Source organism: Sciurus carolinensis, chromosome 11 (assembly GCF_902686445.1).
Source record: "Sciurus carolinensis chromosome 11, mSciCar1.2, whole genome shotgun sequence".
Taxonomy (NCBI): Eukaryota; Metazoa; Chordata; class Mammalia; order Rodentia; family Sciuridae; genus Sciurus; species Sciurus carolinensis.
In genome coordinates this window covers 101562491-101586643 of record NC_062223.1, presented here as the reverse complement: position 1 = coordinate 101586643, position 24153 = coordinate 101562491, and the positions used below count along the sequence as shown (strand labels likewise).

Genomic DNA, 24153 nt, shown 5'->3' with positions numbered 1-24153 from the left:
GTCTTGTTTGCTTATCTCTCTAACTTTTTCAGAAAAGTCACAACCACCACATCAATCGAAAGAAAGAAGCTACTCAAAAGCACTTGGACAGGGGAGAGTAACATTGGCCAGTAGATATAAGCTTGATTCTGATCTTATTTTGTTTGGTAGCATTACTGTTTGACCTTTGGTGTCTCTATTCTGTTTCCTCAGGTGACACACATACTCTCTTGCTCATTCATGTCCCCTTCCTTTTATGATTCTAGATTTTAGGCTCAGCTAAAAATCTCACCACCCCAGACCTGAGATTAGATAATTGCATCTACTCATTTTTTTTAAATTGCTTAACTAAATTTATCTGAAAGCATCAAGTTGTCCTCCAGAAAGCAAACTGGAGACAAGGTTTGAAATTAAAAGTTAGTTATGGAAACTAAGAATATTATACTACTTTTGAATTAAGTTAGTTCTGGAAATTGAGAATATTCTCAAAATTAAGAATATGCTAAACATCCTTGAACATATCTTTACTGTGGTAGTTTTATTTTTATAATCACCCAAAATTGGATTAGTGGGGTCCAATTACAAGGGTCATGGTATATGTGTACTTTATAAATTTTGCTACTTTGGATCAAAACTTTGAATTTATACAAATTTCACAGATAAGGGTTCTCATTTACCTGCAGCCTCCACAGAACTACATGTTATTTCTACAATCATTTCTATCATCTAGGTGAAAAAATTGGTAACTTATTGTGGTTTAATTTTCATTTCCCTAATGGTGAGGCTTAAACCTCTTCATCTGTTAGTGTGCACTTCATTTCTTTTTCTTTAAACTGATGCTTTGTCTTTTTTTCTTTTCAATAGGAGCAGTGTTTTATAGGACTGGCCCTGGTTCAGTGGATTTGCACCCAAAGGCTGAGCACGAAGTGCAGCGGGCATTGTCTTTTGTTGTTGTTTCTGTGTTGCTTTATTTTTTAAATTTTTTTGATTCACTGTACACAAATGGGGCACAACTTTTCATTTCTCTGGTTGTACATGAAAGAGTCACACCATTTGTATAATCATACATGTACCTATAGGATCATGATGTTTGTCTCATTCCATTATCTTTCCTTCCCCTGCCCCTCCCCACCCTTCATATCCCTCTACACAATCCATTCTTCCTCCATGGCTCCCTTACCCCTCCTCACCTCCAGTTATGTATCATCACTCACTTATCAGGGAAAACATTCGGCCTTTAGTTCTTTGAAATTGCCTTATTTCACTTAACATGCTGTTCTCCAACTCCATCCATTTACCTGCAAATGCCATAATTTTATTCTTTATGACTGAATAATATGCCATTGTGTATATATACTACAGTTTCTTTATCTTCATCTATTGAAGGACATCTAGGTTGGTTCCACGATGTAGCTATTGTGAATTGAGCAGCTATAAACATCAATGTGGCTGCATCACTGTAGTATGCTGATTTTAAGTCCTTTGGGTATAAGGGATAGCTTGGTTCCATTCCAAGTTTTTTAAGGAGTCTCCATACTACTTTCCAGAGTGGCTGCATCCTTGGTGTCTCTTGACCATATTTACATTATGTTAAGTCATGAGTGCTTTGTATATGTTGAGAATACCATCTGTCTCATGAGAACAACTTTATTCCAGCCTAAAAGTTGTCTTTCTCCCTGATATTTTTCTTTATAAATTTCAATTACTTTTGGTCAGCAAGGCTATCTTTTGTGACTTCTGTAATTACTTGCTTGAGATGGTTTACTTTACACAACTAAACTCCAAATATTTCTTCTAATTCTGTTGTTTTGTGAGAATTAACATTTTTTATGATTTCTTTTTACAAAAAGTGTGAAGAAAAAGGAGACTAATTTTGTTTTTTTCCACTCCCAATTTTGTTTTTTTCCACCCTCACAATTATTAACTACATCAAACTTGTTATTAAATTTAATAATTTTAGGTTACTAAATTTCAGTTGTATATGTTGCCTTTCTGCATGTGCTGAACTAAACTTTTCCGAATTGCAGCAAAAGTTGTATTAAAAGCTTAAGACAGCAACATCCCTAGTAATAAGGGAAATGCAAATCAAAACTACCCTAAGATTTCATCTCACCCCAATTAAAATGGCGATTATCAAGAACACAAGCAACAATAGGTGTTGGCGAGGATGTGGTGAAAAAGGAACACTCATACATTGCTGGTGGGGTTGCAAATTAGTGCAGCCACTCTGGAAAGCAGTGTGGAGATTCCTCAGAAAGCTTGGAATGGAAACACCATTTGACCCAGCTATCCCACTCCTTGGCCTATACCCAAAGGACTTAAAATCAGCATACTACAGAGATACAGCCACATCAATGTTCATTGCTGCTCAATTCACCATAGCCAGATTGTGGAACCAACCTAGATGCCCTTCAGTTGATGAATGGATAAAGAAACTGTGGCATATTTATACAATGGAATATTACTCCGCAATGAAGAATGATAAAATTATGGCATTTGTAGGCAAATGGTCGAAATTGGAGAATATCATGCTAAGTGAGATAAGCCAATCTCAAAAAACTAAAGGACGAATGATCTCGCTGATAAGCGGATGAGGACATATAATGGGGGTGGGAGGGGTTAGCATTAGGTTTAGGGTTAGGTTTAGAGTTAGGCTAAGGAGAGCGGTAAGAATGAAGGAAAGAAGGACTGTATAAAGGGAAAAGGGTGGGAGGGGTGGGGGGGAAGGGGAAAAAAAAGAAACATCATTACCCTATGTAAACGTAAAAAAATAAATAAAAAAAAAAAAAAAAAAAAAGCTTAAGACAGGATTTGTCTTCTCAATTTTGGGTTGTTTCAATTTTAATGGCACAACTCTGACCCAAAAACTTGAACTGTAAATTTAACATAGCTTAAGTTTTCAAATTGTGACAAACAGGACATGTCTTACACACAGAGATCATGATTTAATGGGAGAAATTAAAGAAAGTATTTAAGTCATGAATAAAAATAACTTGAATTAAAAATAATCGTCAAGGTGTCTCAAGCAAATTGCACCATTTTGTGGACAGTTTTTATGTCACTTTTCATTTTTCTCTTTTGCCATTAACATTAGACTTTATTTGAACAACATCAGTTTTCCATTTACTTTTCTTCTCCCTAGAATCTAATGCAATCTTCCATATTCCCTCTAGTGTCCTGTCTCCTGAATCATCTAGTATCTGATGCAGTTTCTCAGTAATTTCTTATTTTTCATGACCTTAATAATCTTCAGGAGTATTGGGTTCACATACATCCTAAAGAATGTCTTCCACATGGATGTGTCTGATGTTTTTCTCATGATTTCACTGGAGTTATGGGTTTGGGGAAAGAACACCACAGAGGTAAAATGCTCTTTACACATCTTGGGGTGCAAGTTAATGATATGGTATGACTGATGATGTTATCTTTGATCACTGGGTTCCGACAGGGGCGGGTAGGTTTCTTTTCTATAAAGTTATGATAGTTTCCTACACTCTGGTTTTTAAAAGTGAATTACTAAGTGTAGCCCATATGTAAGCAGGGAGGTTTAAACTCTACCTTTTAGAAGGGAAAGTCACTATATTTCTAATTATCATTTGGAATATTTCTCTAAAGAAGATTTGGTTCTTCTACCCATTTATTTTATATAAGCTAAATTTATTACCATTTAATCAGTGTGGATTCATGGATATTTATTTTATACGTAGGATTATAATCAAAACTTCCAATACATTATACTTGTTTTGTTGCCTAAACCATTCTAGATTTGATCACTGAGACCTAGATTATTTCTAGAATATCAATTATAAGGGATTCCATTGGGTCAGCTTCTTCTAACTCAACACTCCTAAAAGTCAACTGCTATGATCTCTTAATAACCTACTATAATAGTTAATTTGAATCAACAACTTGATTGGATTATGATACTCCAATGGTTAAGAGGCTTCTGGGTGTGTCTAGGAATGAGTGGCATGTGGGATAGCAAACTAGAGACACCCACTAAGTGCGGACTGCCCAATAGGATGATGGTTTGGAAAGAATAAAAGTTGGAAGAACAAGGAAGCAGCAGCAGAGGTAAGTTCTATTCTTCTTGAATGGGTTCTTGATTGCTGCTGCAATTGTCTGAGGCTATCAGATTCTCTCTTCCAAAGTGGACTCTGCCAGTGATTGTCCAGGGAGTTTCCAGAAATCTTTGGTAGAGGTAGGGTAGCACCATTGATCCTTCATGTTCTGGGGCTTCAGCCTCTTGGACTTCACAGCTACTGGTTCTTCCAGCTCTCCAGCTGTAGACAGTCATTGTGGACTATCCAGCTTCTGGTGGAGTAAGCCAATCTGATACATCCCCTTTTTATAATCAGACTTCCTGTTCCTCTAGAGAATCCCGACTAATACACCTACCAACAGTTATTTTCAGCTTATTCATATTGTAACTGATTACTCTTTTTATAGCAATAGGTCTTGTATCATGAATTTATCACCTCTGTTCTGATTTTGATAAAAACTATAATCTATTTGTTCAAACCAGGTTGAATGCTCAAAGAACCTGACAGGCTTAGTTTTGAAGGCAATTTGCTGCACTCTAATAATCCATTTTCTACACAAAGTACATGATTTTCTTCGATGTGAGAAAAACAAATTTTTGTTAGATGTCAAATAGTGACCAAGAAGGTCATTAAAGTCAATAAATATTTAAGAGGATATTTGCATGCTAATACTTCATTCATAGTACATGTTACAGTTTAGATATGTGGTCGCCCCCAAAACTTATTGTGTGAGACAATGTAAGAAGGTTTAGGGATGAAATGATTGGGCTCTGAGAGCCTTAACCCAACCAGTGAATTAATCCCCTGATAAGGATTAAGAGTGGCAAGTGAAAGCAGGTGGTATGGCTGGAGAAGGGAGGTAACTGGGGGTAAGCCTTTGGAATTTATATTTTGTGGTGAGGACAGCATGCTTGTTCTCTCTGCTTCCTGGTGTGATGTGCTGACCTGCTTTCCTCCACTATACCCTTCCTCCATGATGTTCTGCCTTACCTTGAGCCCCAAGGAATGGAGTCTGCCTTCTATGGACTAAGACCTCTGAAACCATAAGTCCCGAATAAACTTTTCCTTCTCTAATGGTTCTTGTCATGCCTTTTTGGTCACAGTGGTGAAAAAGTTGACTAAAACAGGACACTTTTAAATTTTTGCAAACATATATTTAGATAAGTCTGTTATAGTTCATATTCTGTTTATGGTCCATTTTTCTCTCTCCTTAAACACTTACATTATTAATACCATATTCTCTTGATCTCTCATAATATATTAACCAATCAAGAAAAGGTCATCAAATTCTGCTATGATCTTCTACTTATCCAAATGACAACCATTCACAGTATTAGAAATTGTGTTTTATCCCAGTATGAAGTTAAGAGAGAGAGCTGTGGTCTAACACAGTGGGTCTTTAAATACAAAGATTAAATTAAAATGTGCTTATATAGTTTATTTTTAAAGTAATTTAAAACACAGTGTAAACATACATTACAGATATCGTGGCAATTTAGATTAGGAATAACATGAGGTTATTTACATGTTGACATATGCATGTGTGTATATATGCATATACACAAAGTGCAGATAAATACAGAACACTACAAAATAAACAAAAAATTCAATATGATAATTTACTGTCATTTTCATATTTATTACTTAATTTGTCACGTTAATGGTTGCAAAGAAGCTCCTAGTACTAAAATACAATATCTAAATATCCAACTTTTATATAAACTATAGTACCTCAAATTTTAACAGTATATAAATAGTATTCTGAATTAAAAACCCAGGCGTCTTCCCTGCCAAACTTCCTACTGTAAAGGTTTCAGCTCAAAGTTCAAAAAGGACTTATAAAATTCCAGCCTTCAACGCGTGGTGATAATGTGGATTTTAATGTAACTCATATGCAGGCAGTATTCTTAGGTCAAATATAGAGGTATCATTCTCTGCAGAAAGAAGGCAGTTGAGGACATGATGGTGGGTGTAAAACCTGTAACATGCTGTCACATAGAAAACAATGCACCCTTTTCACCTAAGACACTGACTGGATTCAAGGCACAACTGGGTTGCTCTCAACCCTGGCAGGGTATAGACTGTGAGAAACACTGAGATGATACAAAGGGTATTTCATTAGAGGCAGTTTGGGCACCTTCAGTCCTCCACCCTGCTCCAACACTGAAGTTCCTCAGGCTGCCCTGTACATGAGCATCTTGAATGGAAGATGCTTGTAATAACTAAAAATGATCTGTGTCTTTTGGAACTTTTCAATAAATACACAGATGCTCTATCTCCATTTAGCACTAGTACATATTTACCCTTGACCTTGGTCTCTCCCTCATTAGTGCCTAGGGTGAAGTGGTGACCTGCTGGACTCCCTCCCCACACAAACAGCTTCTAAACATTGGTCTGGGACATACCGATTTGTTTTCTGTCAATGGATTACTGTGAATGCTTCATATAATTAAAAGAATGAGTGCAGTTGCTCTAAAATTATGAAAAAGCTTTTTCAAGGATGTTATCCTCTAAAAGTCCACACCATTCATAATCCTGAGTTTTCCCAAGGTTATCACCAATTCAATCTGCACATCTGATGCAGAAAGGTAATGGAAAGGATGGAAGCAGACAGTGCATGTGCTCAGGAAACTGAGACTAGCTCATAAATACATGTTATTGAGTATGTGAATCAGCAGGAGATAGGCTGATGAAGATTGTTCAGGAAGGTTAATCTTGTTTTTAAACGTGTTTGGATTTCAGAAGGTAATATCAAAGTAAACAAGGCAAAATTAGAGAGCAATTTTACTCTAAGGTAGAAACCTTTGCTCAAGAGTAAAATAACTTCTGGACAAGAGTCAAGCCTTTGCTTTTTATCCTTACCAGGAGATATGATTTTGGAGTCTCATCCAATGACTCAAGCTGTAAGTTCCAAATGTATTATGAAACCAAAGAACAAAATCTGATTCTAATCTCGTCTACCTGACTTCAGCTGATAAAGTATAAATCAGACTGGCATTCTTAATGCTAATTAAGGTATTATCAATATATAGTTGGGGGCATTATGGGTTGAGTATCCCTCATCCAAAATCTGAGACTTTCTGAGCAAGCACATGACCCCAGCAATGAAAGACCCCATTCTCTGAAACTATTTCATGCACTAAGTTATTAAAAATATTAGATAAAATTAACTTCAGGCTAGGTGTACAAGGTGTATATGGAACATAAATGAATGTCCTGCCTCACCCTGGGTCTCATCCCCATAATGTCTGCATATATATATAAGGTATCTCATATATACGTAAATATTGCAAAACAATCTGAAAAAAAACCCCACAACTTCTTGTCCCAAGAATATTGGATAAGGGTGTTCAACCTGTGCTACAAACTGAAACTGCCCAAGATGGGGCTCTGAGGAACTCTTCTAAGTCAGCACCCACATGAATGACAGCCTTTTCTGCCTAGACCTGAAGAATGGGAGTGAGAAGACTGACAGGTGTCAGTTTATAGTAAAAGACTTGTTTTCTTCACAACATAGTGGATTTTTAGAAGGCATGTCACAATGTGTAACTAATTATCACAAATAAGACTTTATTTTTTTCTATTTGGAAATCAGGTAGCTTGGGGGTTATGGGAAATACAAGGTACATATTTTTTTTCTCCACCATCCCTCAAAGAACCAGCAAATGAGCCATGGTTGAGAAACCTGGTTATACTCATGCACAATTACAAAGCATGGAGAACCAACACAACACACAAGCAAAACCACTTACATCACAAAAGGAGAAACGATTCCCTCTCATACTTCATGAACATTACAGGAATATAAAGATTATTTCACTTTTCAGATATTCACATATAATACAGAAAAATCCTTCAGTTGAATGACTAGTTTCTATAAACTAAACATGGAGTAATGGCATAACAAAAGTCACCTGTGAAATGCATATTCTGTACTCAGGGATATTTTCACAAAACATACAAGATGATTAATTTAGACCCTCAATCTCATGCTCATACTGATTGCACTGAAAGAAGTGGTTTGGGAGCACATTTTTGTTTCAAAGGTTTGAATGTGGCAATTTTAACAAATCTTCACACTTCCAACACAATTATAATTCAGAACGTGTTGCTTTTTTCATGACTGGCATTATTTACTTTTTTGACTAACTAATAGTACAGGTGTTTTAGTTCTTGGTGCTTAAAGACACCTTTTCATAGGAAACTTACTTCAAGGGAAAAGCAGCCTTAGCTTCTCTCCAGTATATGGCCATGACTTACTTAAACATGTAATCAATATGAAGAAAAATGAACTATTCCTTCAAACCTATAAAGTCAAAACTTTGAACAAAAGAACACAAACCAGCACGTAGTTCATTTCAGGAAAAAGACCACAAGTTATGCCACAATATAGGCCTCTCCGTTAGAAAGGAGAGTTGGATGTCATATGCACATCCTATGCAGTTAATTCCTTACTGAGCATCACTGGAATTAGCTCATGGACAACTCAGAAGCAGGGACACTCTGTGTTAAAATAAAACGTTGAAATAAAAACTTGAAATTTCTTTATGCAGCAGCAAGTGAAGTAAGATTCTGAATCTCTCTTTTAGAGTCAAGTTGGTCTTTGAAAGAAAAGTAATTTGCTTTGAGAGGTCCTAATCTAGCCAGATGCCAGACAATGGTAAGGGTGCTTAAATTGAGGAGGGGCATATAGACCAGGGACTGGTACATTGCAAAGACTACCTTCTGTTCCAGCAGAGGGCAATTACAGTGCCAGCAATGGTGTTACTACTACTGAGGGCCACTTGACCAGGAAGCTCCAGCAATACCTCATTACAGTGCACAGAGATCAACAGCAGGAGGAAAAAGGAAAGGAGAAACATCAGATTTTCACATAACATTACTAATTTTTGTTAATGGTGGAATATGTTTTTCATTCATTTATTTCAATCCACTGATATTTTTCCTGGTTGTGATTATCCATCTACTGTTACCCTCTTTACCAGTTAATTAAGTCCATTATTTTTACTTTTAAAAGCATAAATGCTCTGAGGCATAGTTGTGCGCATCTTTATTAGCTCTAGAAATGTTAATTTACAAGTAGATGGAATTGAGATTATAATATGTAAAAAGTTTTATACAGTAAATACCTGAGTGTCTCTAAAGTGGAAGAAACAGAAATAACCAGTAAGTTGTCAAAGCCAAACAGAGCAGGGCCATGGTAGCTGGTCGCAGGCCAGCCTTTTGGAATCTCAAGAAGAAAGGCTCTTTATCATATATATTTATAGAAATAATATATTAGAATTATTGAAATAGAAATAATAGAAAAATGGTTGATATATAACCGGTTGATGAAATATATAATTAGGTAGCAAATATCTATTTCTATGCTTTATAAATTCAGTGAAATTCCTAGTAAACTGAATGCCGTAAAAGAAAATCACATATAGATTTCCCTTTTGTTCAAGATGATGACATAATTTCAAACATTGTCGTTTAATGTGATTTAAGAATCCTGTATTTTTGTGTTTATTTTGCTTCAACCACACCTAGACTTTAGGATCCAAATAGCTTTCCCATTAGTGTTTTTGAGAACATGAAAACACATCTGATAAGCCAAAGCTGGATGTCATCAAAATACTTTGACACTACAATGTCACAAGTGGAATTTCAGTTGCATGCAATGAGCTGCATCTTTATAATTTTCCCATTGTTATAATTATTCTCTTGTGATACCGTTATGATGCTACTGGTAGAGGATATGTCCATATGATTTATTAGTATTTATATTTTAATGTAAAATTTTGTAAAATCCAGAAATTATGAAGATAGTTTTACACATCCTCTAAAATAGGGGCCAGTAAGTTATGACCCACAAGTAAAATCTAGCACACCACAAAAATATCAACTATCAAGCCTTTACAGAAACAGTTGCTGGGCTGGGATGTGGCTCAGTGATAACACTTGCCTAGCATGTATGAGGCCCTGGGTTTGAAAAAGCTTGCTGATCCCTGCTCTAAACTGGTGGAAGTTATCTGGAATTTTAAATGGATTATTTACAGAATCAGTGTACGACTTAATTTGGCTTTTTTTTTTTTTACAGACATTATGTATATCATTGCTTTTGAAATATTATCATCTACTTGGAAAACATATAAAATAATGTTAAAACAAAGAGTTATATTTCCTTGAAATGTTTAGGACCAGCAAAACAATCATATATAAAAGGAGTATTATTTTTAAGAAAAAATAATAGATGAACAATTTAAATTATACTTTTAAGTATTGATCAAGCTTCCTCAGAGAATGCCAGGCAGTAAAGGAAAAAATCTCAAAATCCATATAAGCAGATTTCTGGGTTCCAGATTTTAAGGATATAGTAATGAACACAGTATTTGAGATTCTACAGTTGCTATGGAAGAGGCATTGTGGAAAACTACTTGTTACCATAAAATAAAAAAGCAGCCAAAAAAGAATGGCCACAATTTTAACATTTTTTCTTTCTCCATTAATAGGGAGCTACATAGTCTGCTGATGAAGAACTTGATAGAAATTGACTGTTTTCATTTAGTGGGTTGATCCCCATATCTGTGTCAGATAAAAATCATAGCACTTATTATTTGTTACCATGGATACCATGAAGATACTGCCATCCACTAAATAGTATTAGAGGAAGACAACATAATTTTCTGGGACTAGTCCTGTTTTGCCTTCATAAGTTGCCTTTAACCATCCTGGTTCCACTGATGGGTACACTGGCAAAATAAAGAAGAAAATTAATGTCACTCAATCAACATTAGTTTCAAGTAATTATATAAATACATAAATGGGCACAAATCTACATCAGAGGTAGATGCATAAATTCACACTGTCAAACAAAACAATGTTATGATCCCTTTAAAGTTGAAATGCTCTTTGTTTTCACATAGACAATCTATGTGTGTTTGTGTATGCACACATGGTGGGTAGGTTTTTCTCACTTCTATACAATCAGGCACAGAGACAGGTGTGCACACACACATTCCTGAGGGGAGGAAGTTAGGATCTCATGTAGGTTGTGAGAAGAAGGGCCTGGAGCAGAACCTGAGGTGCCTGGCTACTACTCTGGACTCTTACTGCCATACTATTCCTTCACTCTTCCATGATGCACTAGTGAAGGGTATGCATGTACTCACCATTAGAAAATATTGCCCCCTGTGGGAAGGAGAGCTCATGGCTGTGCTCTGCTTTACAGGAATACATGGCTTTGGCTTGGCTGAAAGATTAAGACAATTTGTACAATTTGTAAATAAGCACAACACTCAACTTGAGTACATCTGTACTTAAAACTATTCTAAAAGAATGCTAGTAACTGCTAGTGATAACAGGAATATAATACATACAAAGAAAACACACATGCAATTCTACATTAATGTACTTTCCACAAACTAAACACAATCATGCAACCAGATCAAGAGATTGAACAGTACTGGCAACAAAAGCCCTTGTATTTCCAGACAATGCCCCCACTACAGGAACCACATGGTTTATAACACACAATATAGGCTGGTTTTAAAGACTGGTATATTTAATTGTTAGGAAGCTACTGAACAGGCTGTTTTTCAAACTATATAGGAACCAAGGTTCATGGGTACCCTACAGCTTTTTTTTTTTTCCAACTTTAATTTTCAGACAAACTGAGGTGATGTCTAAAAGTTAAAAGGTCTATGAGATATGATAAAATAAGTTGAGTGGGTATGATGTAAGAAACACAATAGCTGATAATAAATGACAACCAATTATGGCCTCAGGGTCAGGGAGATGACAGGGATAGGTGGAGACTTTACAAACCAGAGAGATGCCTATTGCCTATTAAGGGAAGCTGACACACAACTTCTTATAGTCATTTCTATATTTGAATTCATGATCAATGTAGCTAGTTACTCTGATTTTTAAAGAGAAACCAGAGCCATAGGATTTTATGTGGGATCTGACTTAAAAATATGGAACCCAACACTACAAAGCCATCATCTGAGGCTGCTAATCAAGTTACCAGGCAAGTTCCCTTTACTCTGCAACATTCAATTGCCTCAGGAGGACTTGCAACTTCCCTAACTTCACCCACTTAAATCTTCCACAGACTCCAAGTCAATGTCACCTCTGGTCTGGTTGACTGAGTAACTTTCTAAACATCCTAAAACCTCTAGACTTCCCCTTCTGCTTTCTTACAGTCTACTATCTACAGAGCAACCAGAGAGCAGTGTTGAAGCAGTCATGTTACTTCCTGATAGCAACCCTTCAACAGTTTCCTGACCTGGTCTACAAACCTTACATCTCCAGGTGTTAGTGTGTTCATCTCTCCTACCTCTTTTCATACCTGCCTCTGATCACTCAAGATACTCCAGTCATGTAGGCCCTTTTCCTCTTCTTCACATATGCCAAAGTCATAGTGGTTCCTCTGAGATGTTTTCCTCTTGATCTTAACCTGGCTGTACACTTCACATTTACTTGAATTTTCAAGAGCTTTGCTACAGGTCAGGCCTTCCCTGAACATGAACTCTAAAATAGCACTCAGGCAACTATCAAATCCTCCTGCTCCAAGTCTGTGTGGTGTTGATAATTTGGTATTCTGTTGTCTCTGTTGATATTTTTGTTATCTTCTTCACTAATTGGAATGTACCTCCATGGATGATTCCTGATGCTTAGCAGCAACTCAGTAACTATTTGCTAAACAGTTAAGTTAAAAAAAAAAAAAAAAAGGCAAGATGCTAGGCTCATTGTCTACATGATGAATCCTTTTAAAGATATAGGAGCCTTGTCTGTCCTCCCTGAGGTCCCAGAACTCCACCTGCCAAGAAACATCAGCAGTACTTGCTGTCTCCCCTAAATCAACAGCACTACCTTATGGCTGCATTTCCTCTTTGGAGCTAGACCTTGAGTCTTATCCAGACACTTCTAGAATGAGGATTGGCCACTTTAACTAAGTTACCCAAAAAGCAACTGAAGATTGAAAAACTTAAGGAGGAAAGTTCTAGTTCCACCTGCAGAGTCTGCTTCCTTTGAGATGAGTCTTAGGCTGAGGTTGTATGTTCAAAAATCTTGCTCTGGGAGCAGGTTTGTTAATGACAAGAGGCCCAGACAGACTAACTTCTCAGTAAAACATTGTCTGTATGAGACACCCAGGGAAAAACAGGGCTTTACATTAAAAACAAAACAAAAAACCTCGGGGTGTATGTGTGTGTGTTTGCACATGCACACGGATGTGTTGGTTACAGATAAGTGAGAGGCGGCAGAAAGGGTGCTATCAAGTTCTGAAGACTTCTAAGATTCAGACTTTGGCAATTTTAAATAGAATATCAGTTTGTCCTATATATCTAGCCAATTATAACCATTTGAGTTGATCAGAAAATAATTGAGAACTGCAGAACCATTTCCCTAAAAATATGTAAATATTTTAAAAACTCACATTTTCTAACATGAGCAATTTCTTCTAATCACGCTGCCTTATTTCTTTGAGTGATTTTGATAAATTACTTAAAAATCTACAAAAAACAATTTTGAAATTTGTACAAATGACTGCAATGATGCAATAATAACTTTTGCAATGGTGTAATTTTTTAAAATACATCTTAAAATGCAACCAAATTATTTTTGTTACTAGTTCGGACACAAATATTCTCTTTATAGTATTTTATGGCCTGTGTGGGGGAGGGGAGAAGCACACAAACTAATCATATTATCAAAAAAAACCAGGTATTTTTAAATGTGTCAAAAATACAAAGCATAAAATACTGTCATGACTTTTTGATTATTTGTGCACATGACTATACAGAATTTTCTTCTGCAGAGCTCTGTTCACTCAGCAAAGAGCTTTCATGATTTAATGTGGACTTCTGTGGCAGTGAAGTTTCCTCTCTGGGTGCTAATGCTTCCTCTCTTACTGCCTTGTGTATTGAAGAGGATGTGAAAATAACACTGTCACCTCTTGTATCTCTTCAGAGGATTCTAATACCCCTTTGAAAAGCATTTTGAAAATCCTGCTTCTTACCTCACATAAGTATAAGGTAATGACATCTATGGTCTAAAAGTCATTTCTTCCCTTTTCATCAGGGAAAAATGGCTCAGCTTCATTCCTAACTCTAAAGGCCGTGTAATGTTGATCAGTAAACTTAAAAAGGTTTCATAGAGTCCGTGTGCAAAATTTGCCTGTTTTATCTTAAATACAAAAGAAAAAAAATTCAATAAAATCCATGTGATGTTTCCTAGGGTTGTTAAACAATGAAAAACGCACATGCACACTTTGTATACTGCTGAAAATTTCACTTCTGAAGGGAATAAAAGTGCACATAGATAGAAGTAGGAAGATGCCAAAGCAGTACCATATATAAAAGCTAAAAGTAAGAAATCTCAACAATCTAAGTATTCATCAGTAGAGGACTTAATGAACAATATAGAGTATACCAATTCAATTAGTATTAGGGATCAATACAACTAATGCTAGTGAAGAACATGGGCTATGTAAAAAGCACATGAGGTGAAAACTTGATGTAAGTGTCCTTGGCAAGGTTCCCTAAACTGCCCAGGACAGTTTGCCAATAAATACTGCATTTATTTAAAATTAGATGTATGTTTTTTATAGGTTGTTTCCCCATTCTGAGCCCTTACCTCCCCCCACCTCACCAAAAAAAAAAAAAAAAAAAAAAAAAAAAAAAAAACATTTGCTGGTTCTGGCTTGGACATCTGAGTTGAGTACTGACTGAATGTCTCAATGATAAGGAACTTCCACATGTGTGTGTAGGGTTAAGCTGCTTATGCCAAAAGCAGACATACTACCATTCCACCGAGAGTGAAGTAAAAATGTGAGCACCAAAGTTGTTTGTATGCTAAAAATAAATATTTTATCAATTCATTCAATAATTTTATTGATCATTTATTTTGTGTTGGATATTATGGCGGACCAATAGTGAATGACACCTCCATGGGTCCTTTTGTGTTATGTTTTTCTTTTTCCATTTTTGACATTTTTTATTGGTGCATAATTATACATAATAGTATAGTTAATTGCTATATATTTGTATGTACATAAAATAAAATATGACAATAGTACTCCCCTTTCTTCCCCTCTTCCTGATTTCCTGTGTGTTTACCATAAAGTAGTTCTCAAAGTGTGGTCAGGGACCTGGGGAGGGAAGGGGAACAGATGGGACCCTAACACATCACTGCTTTAGGTGATGAAATGTGTGTGAGAATCTATTTATTTTGTTAGATATCAAAGATATCAGCAAAAAATGTAAAATAATGCAAACCTTTTTATTTTGGAAAATATTATATTGGTAAAAATTATATCATTTGTGTTAATATATAGTGAGTTTACTTTCATTTTAAATAATTAAATATTTTAAAATTTCTCAGTTTAAATTTCTCCTTTTTTTTTTGGTATTGGAGATGGAACCCAGGGATGCTTAACCACTGAGCCACATCCCCAGCTCTTTTTATTTTTTATTTAGAGACAGTGTCTTGCTGAGTTGCTTAGGACCTTGCTGAGTTGCTGAGGCTGGCTGTGAACTCACGATCCTCCTACATCAGCCTCCGGAGCTACTGGGATTACAGGCATGTGCCAGGTGCCTGGCCTTTAGTTTATATTTCTAAGGCAGTGAACAGCAATAGATAAAATTCACATAAATTAAAAACTCTCTTGGGATCCTTAATGATTTAAGTTTATAAAGGTGTTCTGAGAACAAAAGTTTGAGAAACACTGTCTTAAGTGAGATGAAAAGGCTGTGCAACAAAAATGAATAGTAATTATCTTCAGGTGATGAAATCAGCAAAGAATTACTTCTTGGGTTAACTATTGTTATTCTTCTCGCCATGTCCTAAAAGAAGACAAATGCGATTACTTTCAAAATTCCTAACTTCTTTCCTCTTCACAAATGCCATGGGTTCTCTAGCTCACGTGTGCATCTTTCATGAGCCACTGCTCTACAGCAGTGATAGTAACTCAGTCTCACTGGATAAGACTGTTGAACTTCATTCTTTGTTTTCTGTGCTTTGTAAATATAAACAAAATATTGGTCTTGTAGATTATAACTGAAATATTTGATGGTTTATAATAAGACACTTAATTCATATCATTCTCAAGCACTTAATTCTCAATTCAGCCATCAGAAAATATTTGTGTAACTGGGTCAAAAGTTGGGTCCGTTCCAGGTTTTCTTAGGATTCTCCATACTGCTTTCCAGAGTGGCTGCACTAATTTGCAACTCCACTAGCAACGTAAAAGTGTGCCTTTCCCCCCACATCCACGTCAACATCTATTATTGTTTGTGTTCTTGATAATAGCCATTCTAATTGGAGTAAGATGAAATCTTAGATTTGTTTTAATTTGCATTTCTCTAATTTCTAGAGATGTTGAATACTTTTTCATATATTTATTAATTGCCTGTATGTCTTCCTCTGTAAAGTGTCTGTCCAGTTCCCTGGCCCATTTATTGATTGGGTTCTTGGTATTTTTTGTTGTAAAGTTTTGTAAGTTCTTTATAAATTTTGGAGATAAGTGCTCTATCTGAAGTGCGTGTGGAAAAGATTTTCTCCCACTCTGTAGGCTCTCTCTTCACATTCTTGATTGTAATCCTTTGCTGAGAAAAAGCTTTTTAGTTTGAGTCTATCCCATTTATTGATTCTTGCAATTAAAAGCTAAATAAAAATAATTTAAAAAAAAAGAAAATATTTATGTAGACTGCCTGCTTTATAGGACTTCAAATGGACCTGGACCTCCCCTCTGAGATAACCGGTTGAAATCAAGATTTCAGGGGACAATCTTCCACATATCTTTATAATTGTGAGACTAGTGACGCTGTTCCTTGAAAGCGTTTTATAGAAACAATTGTAAATAAGCAATGTCTGCTTAGGGGCATTTTTTTCTATTCTACTGGTTCTCAAATGTTCATGAACATTAAGACTCACTTGGGAAAGTTGGCAAAAATGCAAAATCTTCAGGCCTCAGTCTGAGGCATTCTGGTTTATGAGGTCTGTGGTGAAACTCCTTACGTGGTCCATTGTCACTGATTTTTGCACGGTGGACACCCCCACTCTAAGAGTCCTGTTTTCTTAAAAATCTCCAATGATGTCTCAGGGGCTAACACCAGTGTCCTCTCCTGATTGCCTATACTTTTCAGCAGCTTCAACTTCTGGGCAGGCCTCCTCCTGACCACTGCTTTCATTCTTTGCCTGATTCTTAAATAAAATCATTCCTCAAGGAACAGGGTTTGGCCATTTTTCCTTTTTCACTTAATAAGCCCCACTACTGGGGACCCTTACCTTCACCCATGCAAAGTAACTGGGGTGCAGAAGTCTCTCCAATGGCATCAAACTCCAAGTTCGCTCTGCTTCCAGCTGCACATTTCTAATGTCCTCACTTGCCCCTCAGGTTCCTCAACTCTATGGCTAAAACTTTTCCTCCCCTGTCATACCCACGCACTAAGATCAGAAGCTACACTACTATTCTTTCTGATGCTTGGTCTCATAAACCTGGGAGTCTTTTGTACCTGTCTCTTACTGCTAGTATCAAAATGGTTGTCAAGTCATGATCCCATTCATTAAACAAACAAGCAAACCAACCAACCCAAACTTGGTAGCTTTTTACGCTTTTGTACTCTTCCAAATAAGTCCTAAATTTCACCAACTCCATCCACAATAATTGACTGTTTTCTCCTTTCCACATCCTCCTGAAAAAGTCACTTCATCTGTTCAAGTGCATTACTGATCTAATCACCCACGTGCTCAATGACAGAGTGACTCCCAAAATTTTCTGTTGCTGGAGGCCATCCACTAAAAGCACCAAATGGGTCTCTTTCCCAAATATGGGTAAGTGTTCCCACTGCTTCTACAGATTACACCATCCTTCAAGGTCCAATTCAAGGGTAACCCTGAACTCCCCAGACAGAACACGAGATAGGTGCTGTAGGAGGTTAACCCTGGGAAATGTCCTCAAGTTCTGCATTATGCAATTGTATTTTTCAGCACAAAAAATATCAGGGGACCCTTATATATGTTCAAATGGCTTTAATACATTAATTTGAGGCTTGAATGCCTTAGGCAGGCAATTCTAACTATAACAACAATAATAGTTATGAATGTAGAGAGCATCTATAGGGCACCTACTATATATTTCAAATACATTGTTGTACATGTTTACATGTTGTACATGTTTCATTTTATAAAGAAAACAGATCACCAGAATGTGTAACTCCAAGGTTATACAACCAGGAAATGGCTAGACCCAAAATTTCAATGAGGGTCTCTCTGAATCTACAATTCATTCAGTTCCCCTGTGTGTTTTGGGGAGAAGTAATAATGTCACACACAGTGCTATGTACTGGCTGATAAAGGAAGACCAACCTGAATGTATTACAGAGTGAGCTCTAAGTTTATGCTGATGACTATTAGAAGTGGTTTGGAGTATTTAGAATGTACAAGCATACAAGAAATGGTGATTGTCAAACATCTGTATATACCTTTAGTAATGACAGCTTTCTGATTTATTTCATTAGCTTATTTTCTTAAAGTTCCATGGGATTACCTTTTTGATTATACTATAATTGGTCCCCTGCCTCTATCTGCAGGTTCCTCATCCACAGATTCAACCAACTAGATTGAAATATTTGGGAAAAATACTGAACGTGTACAAACTTTTCTTCTTTTCATTATTTCCTAAATGATACAGTTATAACAACTATCTGCACAGCATTCATATTATATTAGGTATTATAAATAATCTATAAATTTTTAAGTATACAAGATGATGTAAATAGGCTATCTGTGAATACTATGTATTTTATATATAAGTGACTTGAGTGTCTGTGGATTTTGGTATCATGGGGTGAGGGGATCTAAAAATCAATTCCCCTGTACACTAAGGGAGGACTGACTCTTCTTGAGTTTTTGCTGAACAGGTGGATTCTGTTTAGAGCTTCCTAATAAAAGAGCTCCATCTAGTGGAGCAATTCAAACATCTGGCAGGACAGTGTCAAGGTTAAATCCTGCACACTAAGACCTAAAACTGTGACAACCTCAGAGAAATGATGTTTGCTCTAACTAGCAACCGCTTGTTTTTTATCACACCTCAACTTGGTAAAAAGGAAGAAGATGAACATGTTGTGCACAGGGGTAAAGGATATGAAAATGCTTTGAGGTTGGTTATATGAATACAAGGAGCCACTCACTGACCATAGCACTAGTTAGATACCAAAGTTTACTCTGTAAAGTTAAATACAAAACAAAACAAACAAACAGAAAAAAAAAAAAAAAACCGCCAAAAACTAATACATGAAGGCCCCTATTCAGTTTTCTACAAAACTAAAGAGTTTGAAGGTGACTGTAATTCCTAATAACCAGCATATACCTTGTATCGTGGAAGTATTTAATAAATGCTTGCTGGAAAAGTCCATATATTTTCATAAGATAGATAAAAATTTCTTTAATTGAATGACTTTTATAAGAAATAGCTGATTATCTGATTTCTTTACTCCAGAGCCTCAATTACCCAGAATGGAAAGCTGAAAAGTGTCTTAGTACATCTATATGAAAAAATCAAGTTTGCTCTTCAAGTTCTGTCATTTACCTGCTCTTTCAACAACAAGCATTTTCTCTAAAAAGAAAATATTTAAAAACCCCTACCTTTATGAAATATTATTATTCAAATTAGAAACCAAAACCCACTATAGATTAGAAGAATCCATGAAGAAAGGAAGAAGAAAGCAGGATCTTAAAAAGCAAGCACCTTAATAGCAGCAAGATGTAACAATTCATTTCCTTTTAACAATGAAGCGAAAAGTAAAGTCTGGAAACTGAATGAAGTTCTGCACTTAAAAACCGAAGGCGCCTGGGGTAATTAGCTCTACAACGCCTCAGCAGTCCTTAAGAATAACCATATTTTCCAATGGATGTTCATGAAGATTCCACCAGAGAAACTTATGTAACTTTTAAAAGCTAAATATGTGCTTCTAAAAATTGTTCCCTAAATGAATGTAATCAAGTATGTATAAAGAGTTAAGGCAACTTCTGTCTTTTAGGAAATCTGTTAGAATTCTTTCACAAAAACTTTAGCAAATGATGCATCACTGTAACAACTGGAGACCTAAAAGATAATTGCAGACAGTGTCTCCTGGAAAAGGGCCAGTGGACTTGGATGTGGCCATCTGCAAAGCTGAGGGCGGAGCTGTCACAGAAAATGTGTCATGTCAACACATGACAACAATGTCACCACCAGTTTAATATTTTTTAATGCATTTAAAGTTTTTGAGAACTTACCGCCCAGAAGAAACTGGCTTAAGTGAACCAACATTTTCAAATAGTTGGGCCTTTGCTGCCACTCTGAAAAACAATTTTAAAATGCACATTTCATAAAGTCAGTCAGAAAGTCATTCTGCTCAATGTGAACTCAGGGCCGTTATCAATTAAACAAAGTAACAACAACAAAAAGACTAATTGAGAACTACCTCCAAAACTAGAACCAGATTTTAATTGTTTTATTTTTTAATGTGAAAAAGACTTTTAGCTCTAGCCTCCAGCTCAAATATCAGACTACAATAAACCTATAGCTACCTCCCACAGGGCTCTTACTATCCTTATCCTTTTTACCTCAGAAAACTGAAGGAACAGTAAAAGGAACATTTTCTCCTCACTCTGCTCCCAGCAGGCAGCATGTTATTGACTCCTATGGAGCCACAAGGAAAGAATCAAAGAATGAAATCAACATGACAGGAGAGGAACTACTGTTCATTCTGACAGCTAAGAAGAAACAATACTGATTTCATGTGTCTTTTATATGTGAACATATTTCTTACAAAGTGAAAAGGATAAACCCTGAAAATATGTTCAATGAATATATCTGTGAACTCAAACATGGTTTCGAATCCTGAAGTGTGTGGGTGGAGGCCAGTTCCAATCTGAAGAGGTGAGGGCTGCTAGGCGTAGAACGAAATCAGGGCCCTCGATGATCAAGTCCATATTTACCAGAAGAGAATACTGAATTTCTTAAATGATATTCTAGACTTTATCTTAAAATCTATATTATTCCTTTAATCAACACACTCTTCTCACAGAGCCAAGCCATCTGATAATCCTGAGGCTGACTTACACCTAATATAGAACACACACTCATTTAAATTTCTACTTTAACTACAATCGAGAGACTGATACTCTTCTCTTTCCTCCACAAAGAATGGAGTTCATACTCTCTCATCTTCTTGGACATACTGGTTTAAAATTTAATTTCCTTTAATGTCTAGAACTATACATTCTACGAACTATACAAAGTTAAAAAATTATACACACACACACACACACACACACACACACACACGACACTGAATTTCTGACCAAGAGAGATTAACAAGTGTTGATCAATGCACTCTGCACTCTGCAACTAAAGGTTTTTTTTTCTTTTCTTTTTTTTTTTTTTTTTTAACTAAAGGTTTTTGACAAAGACAAGGATGGACAAATGAATTCAAGACACTATTCCTATGGGAATAGACTTAGTACAGTGTCATACTGAGAAAAGGCACATGTACTAGCTCAGTGGTGGAACACGTGCTTAGCATGGGCAAGGCCCTGGGTTCAATCCCCTAAAACAGCCAAAAAAAGAAAAATGAAAGTCTTATTGGACTATTAATGAATAATCAAAATGCCAGCAATATCATATTAAAAATGGGTTTGATGCTCTTAAAGTTTGAGAACCCTGTGTTGGAATCCTAGCTCTGCCACTTAACTAGCTGAGAGTGTGTGGACCAACTTTGTTAGTATGTGGTCCTGGGGATCGAACCCAGGAACTTGCACATGCTAGGGAAATGCTCTGTCTCTGAGCTACATCTCAGGCCCTAGACCAACTGCTTAAACTTTCTAAGTATCAGTTCTCATCCTCTCTAAAATGGGGTTTATGTTACCTGTTTCAGAAGGACATAGTGAATCTCAAAAGAGGTAACGTAAGTAAAGACACCCAACAGGAGTTCACAGAGCATTAAGGAAATGCTCAGCAATTCTCAGGAACACAAAATGAAAGGGATGGAAACGTTTCCTCTCTGGATTTTGCTGGTCTGTTTCCCTTTTGTTCCTTATTGCTCTTTTTTGGTTCCTGTCTATGTACCTTGTCCTATCAGCCTTTACACTTCTGGTCATTTCTTTTGACCACAAGTACTTTCTTCCCTTTGTCTTTCATGTTCCTTGTTCTTGAATTTGTTTACATCAGTGAGGACTCAGGTAGGGGAGACACAAGGTGGATAGGAGAGAAAACCAACCCTCAAGCTAGAGAGCAGCTGTACTGGTAACAGGGAGAGGGGAGGTGAGAGATAGATGCATAGCTTTTACAGGACAGTCCTATAGGACACCCTTGACTATACAAGTATTTTCAGGTCCTTAAATTAAGCCATGGCTCTGTTCAAGGGAAGTGCTGCCCCTTGAGGTTGTTTATATATTCTAAACCCATAATAACTTCCACATCACTTTTAGAAAAGGATGGAGTCCTACAGAGGTTGACCTTACCCACTGTGCAAATGGGGTAGTTAATTATGAACTCCCAAGTTTCTTTTGAACAGACTCAAATTCTGTGAATTGCTGGGAGACCCAGAATATACAAATTCTCAACTTACACTGAACCAGGTCGCTGATAGCCATTGCTTGAAGCAGTGTCTAGCCTTAACCGTCTGCACATTTTTGGAGGCAGCTCTGGGTTTGGTGTGGCTTTGGCTGTCTCCTTGGAACCTATAGAAGTTAAGCTTTGAATGGATCCACTGTAGCTCTTGTTTCCTAAAAAGAAAGCCCAAGAAAACAGGCAAGGTGCTATTAGACAAAATAATAGCAATAACACAGTACATGTGCATAACAAAAGGAAGCATTTTTCTCCAAGACTAAATGGGAAGGTACAGAATGTTCTTTGGGCACAGCAGCCCATCACTCAGGGAGATCAAAATCTACAGTAATTACAAAGACATCACCTCACAGAGATGGAAAGTTTCAAGGAAAAAGTACAGTGCACAGAAGTTTTAAAATCCAAGCTCAGGAACAAAGTGGATAAGCATCATTAGTTTCCTCCATTAACTTTATCCCTGCTTAATCATGCTGAGTAATCCAGCAAATGACACTAAGACAATGACATTTTGTACGTGCTCCAATCTGGCTTACCTTCAGCTGCAGAGATGGATCTGAGGGAGGAAGCAGAGGTTCTTTTCAGTCCTGAAAGGCTGTAAGGTCCCTTCTTGACGAGGTCTATAGGTGGGGAAACGTCCCCTGGAGTAGTGACTGAGGCAACACTCTGGCAATCTGATTCTGCATCTGTTTTGGTTGCATCTTCTCTAGAACTTGACTCAGGGCTAGTTGTCCAAAGAGCAAGACTTTTCTGTCCATTGGAAGATGATGGGGTTGCAATCCAGGGAATCCCTCCAGATTTCTCCCTGGGCTGGCAGGAAGTTGACTTTGTAGTGCTGTTTTGTTCAGATGAGTGAGACGAGAGTGACTCAATGCTACCCATGGGGGTGCTGTCTGGGCTGCTGCTATAGGAGTCACCTGAGGAGGAGTGGAGGGAGAGAAGGAAGAGCAACAGCAGCTTTCTGTTGGTAACATGCCTCCAAGCCTTCCTTTTCTCAGCTCACCACAAGCTTCCTGGCCACCTGACTCCTTTGACATATTAGGATGTTGCCTGATATAGAGAGCAGTCCTCAATACTGGAGAAAGGCTTTAAAATATGCATTTGAACTTGGTGAATGCACTGTCTCAAAACTCTTGTGGGAAGATTTTGCATGTACCTATGAACTAACTGCCCATATGTAATAACTTTGCTTCTGAAGTGAACTGATTTGAATTCAGACGAAATTTGCCATTGAAACAGGACCCAGAAGTAAAAGAAATAAGATTCCCTCATGATATTACAAGAAACCAATGGAACAGAGTATATTAAAGATACATTTCTGCCTTCTTTTACTTTTCTGATCATGGGTGATTTCGAGTTACAATGTGCTGGAGTCCTCCTCCATTCAAAAGGTACCAACAATGTTGTCAGCAAATTATAAACTTCTCACAATTTTCAAAGAAAAGAGATTTCCCTTTTCTTACTAAGAGTACAGCAACATAAGAAACTCGTTGCTTAAATAGTTTTGTTTTTCAATGTTCCTAAAGGAAAGTA

General features: G+C 36.8%; 1 protein-coding gene across 3 annotated transcripts in view; it reads right to left on the bottom strand.

Annotated features, from left to right (window-relative positions):
- Arhgap42 (Rho GTPase activating protein 42) overlaps positions 1 to 24153 on the bottom strand; it is a 273624-nt gene that overhangs the window by 6489 nt on the left and 242982 nt on the right. For 2 of the 3 annotated variants that reach the window (XM_047516699.1, XM_047516701.1), the window contains 5 exons: positions 23157 to 23537; positions 22625 to 22781; positions 20289 to 20351; positions 11177 to 11256; positions 10063 to 10756 (listed from right to left, as the gene is read on the bottom strand). In XM_047516699.1, the coding sequence (XP_047372655.1) occupies positions 10668 to 10756; positions 11177 to 11256; positions 20289 to 20351; positions 22625 to 22781; positions 23157 to 23537 (770 nt within the window). In that variant the 3' untranslated portion in view covers positions 10063 to 10667. Of the gene's footprint in view, positions 1 to 10062; positions 10757 to 11176; positions 11257 to 20288; positions 20352 to 22624; positions 22782 to 23156; positions 23538 to 24153 lie in introns of those variants that run through there. The other variant, XM_047516700.1, reaches the window with a different exon arrangement.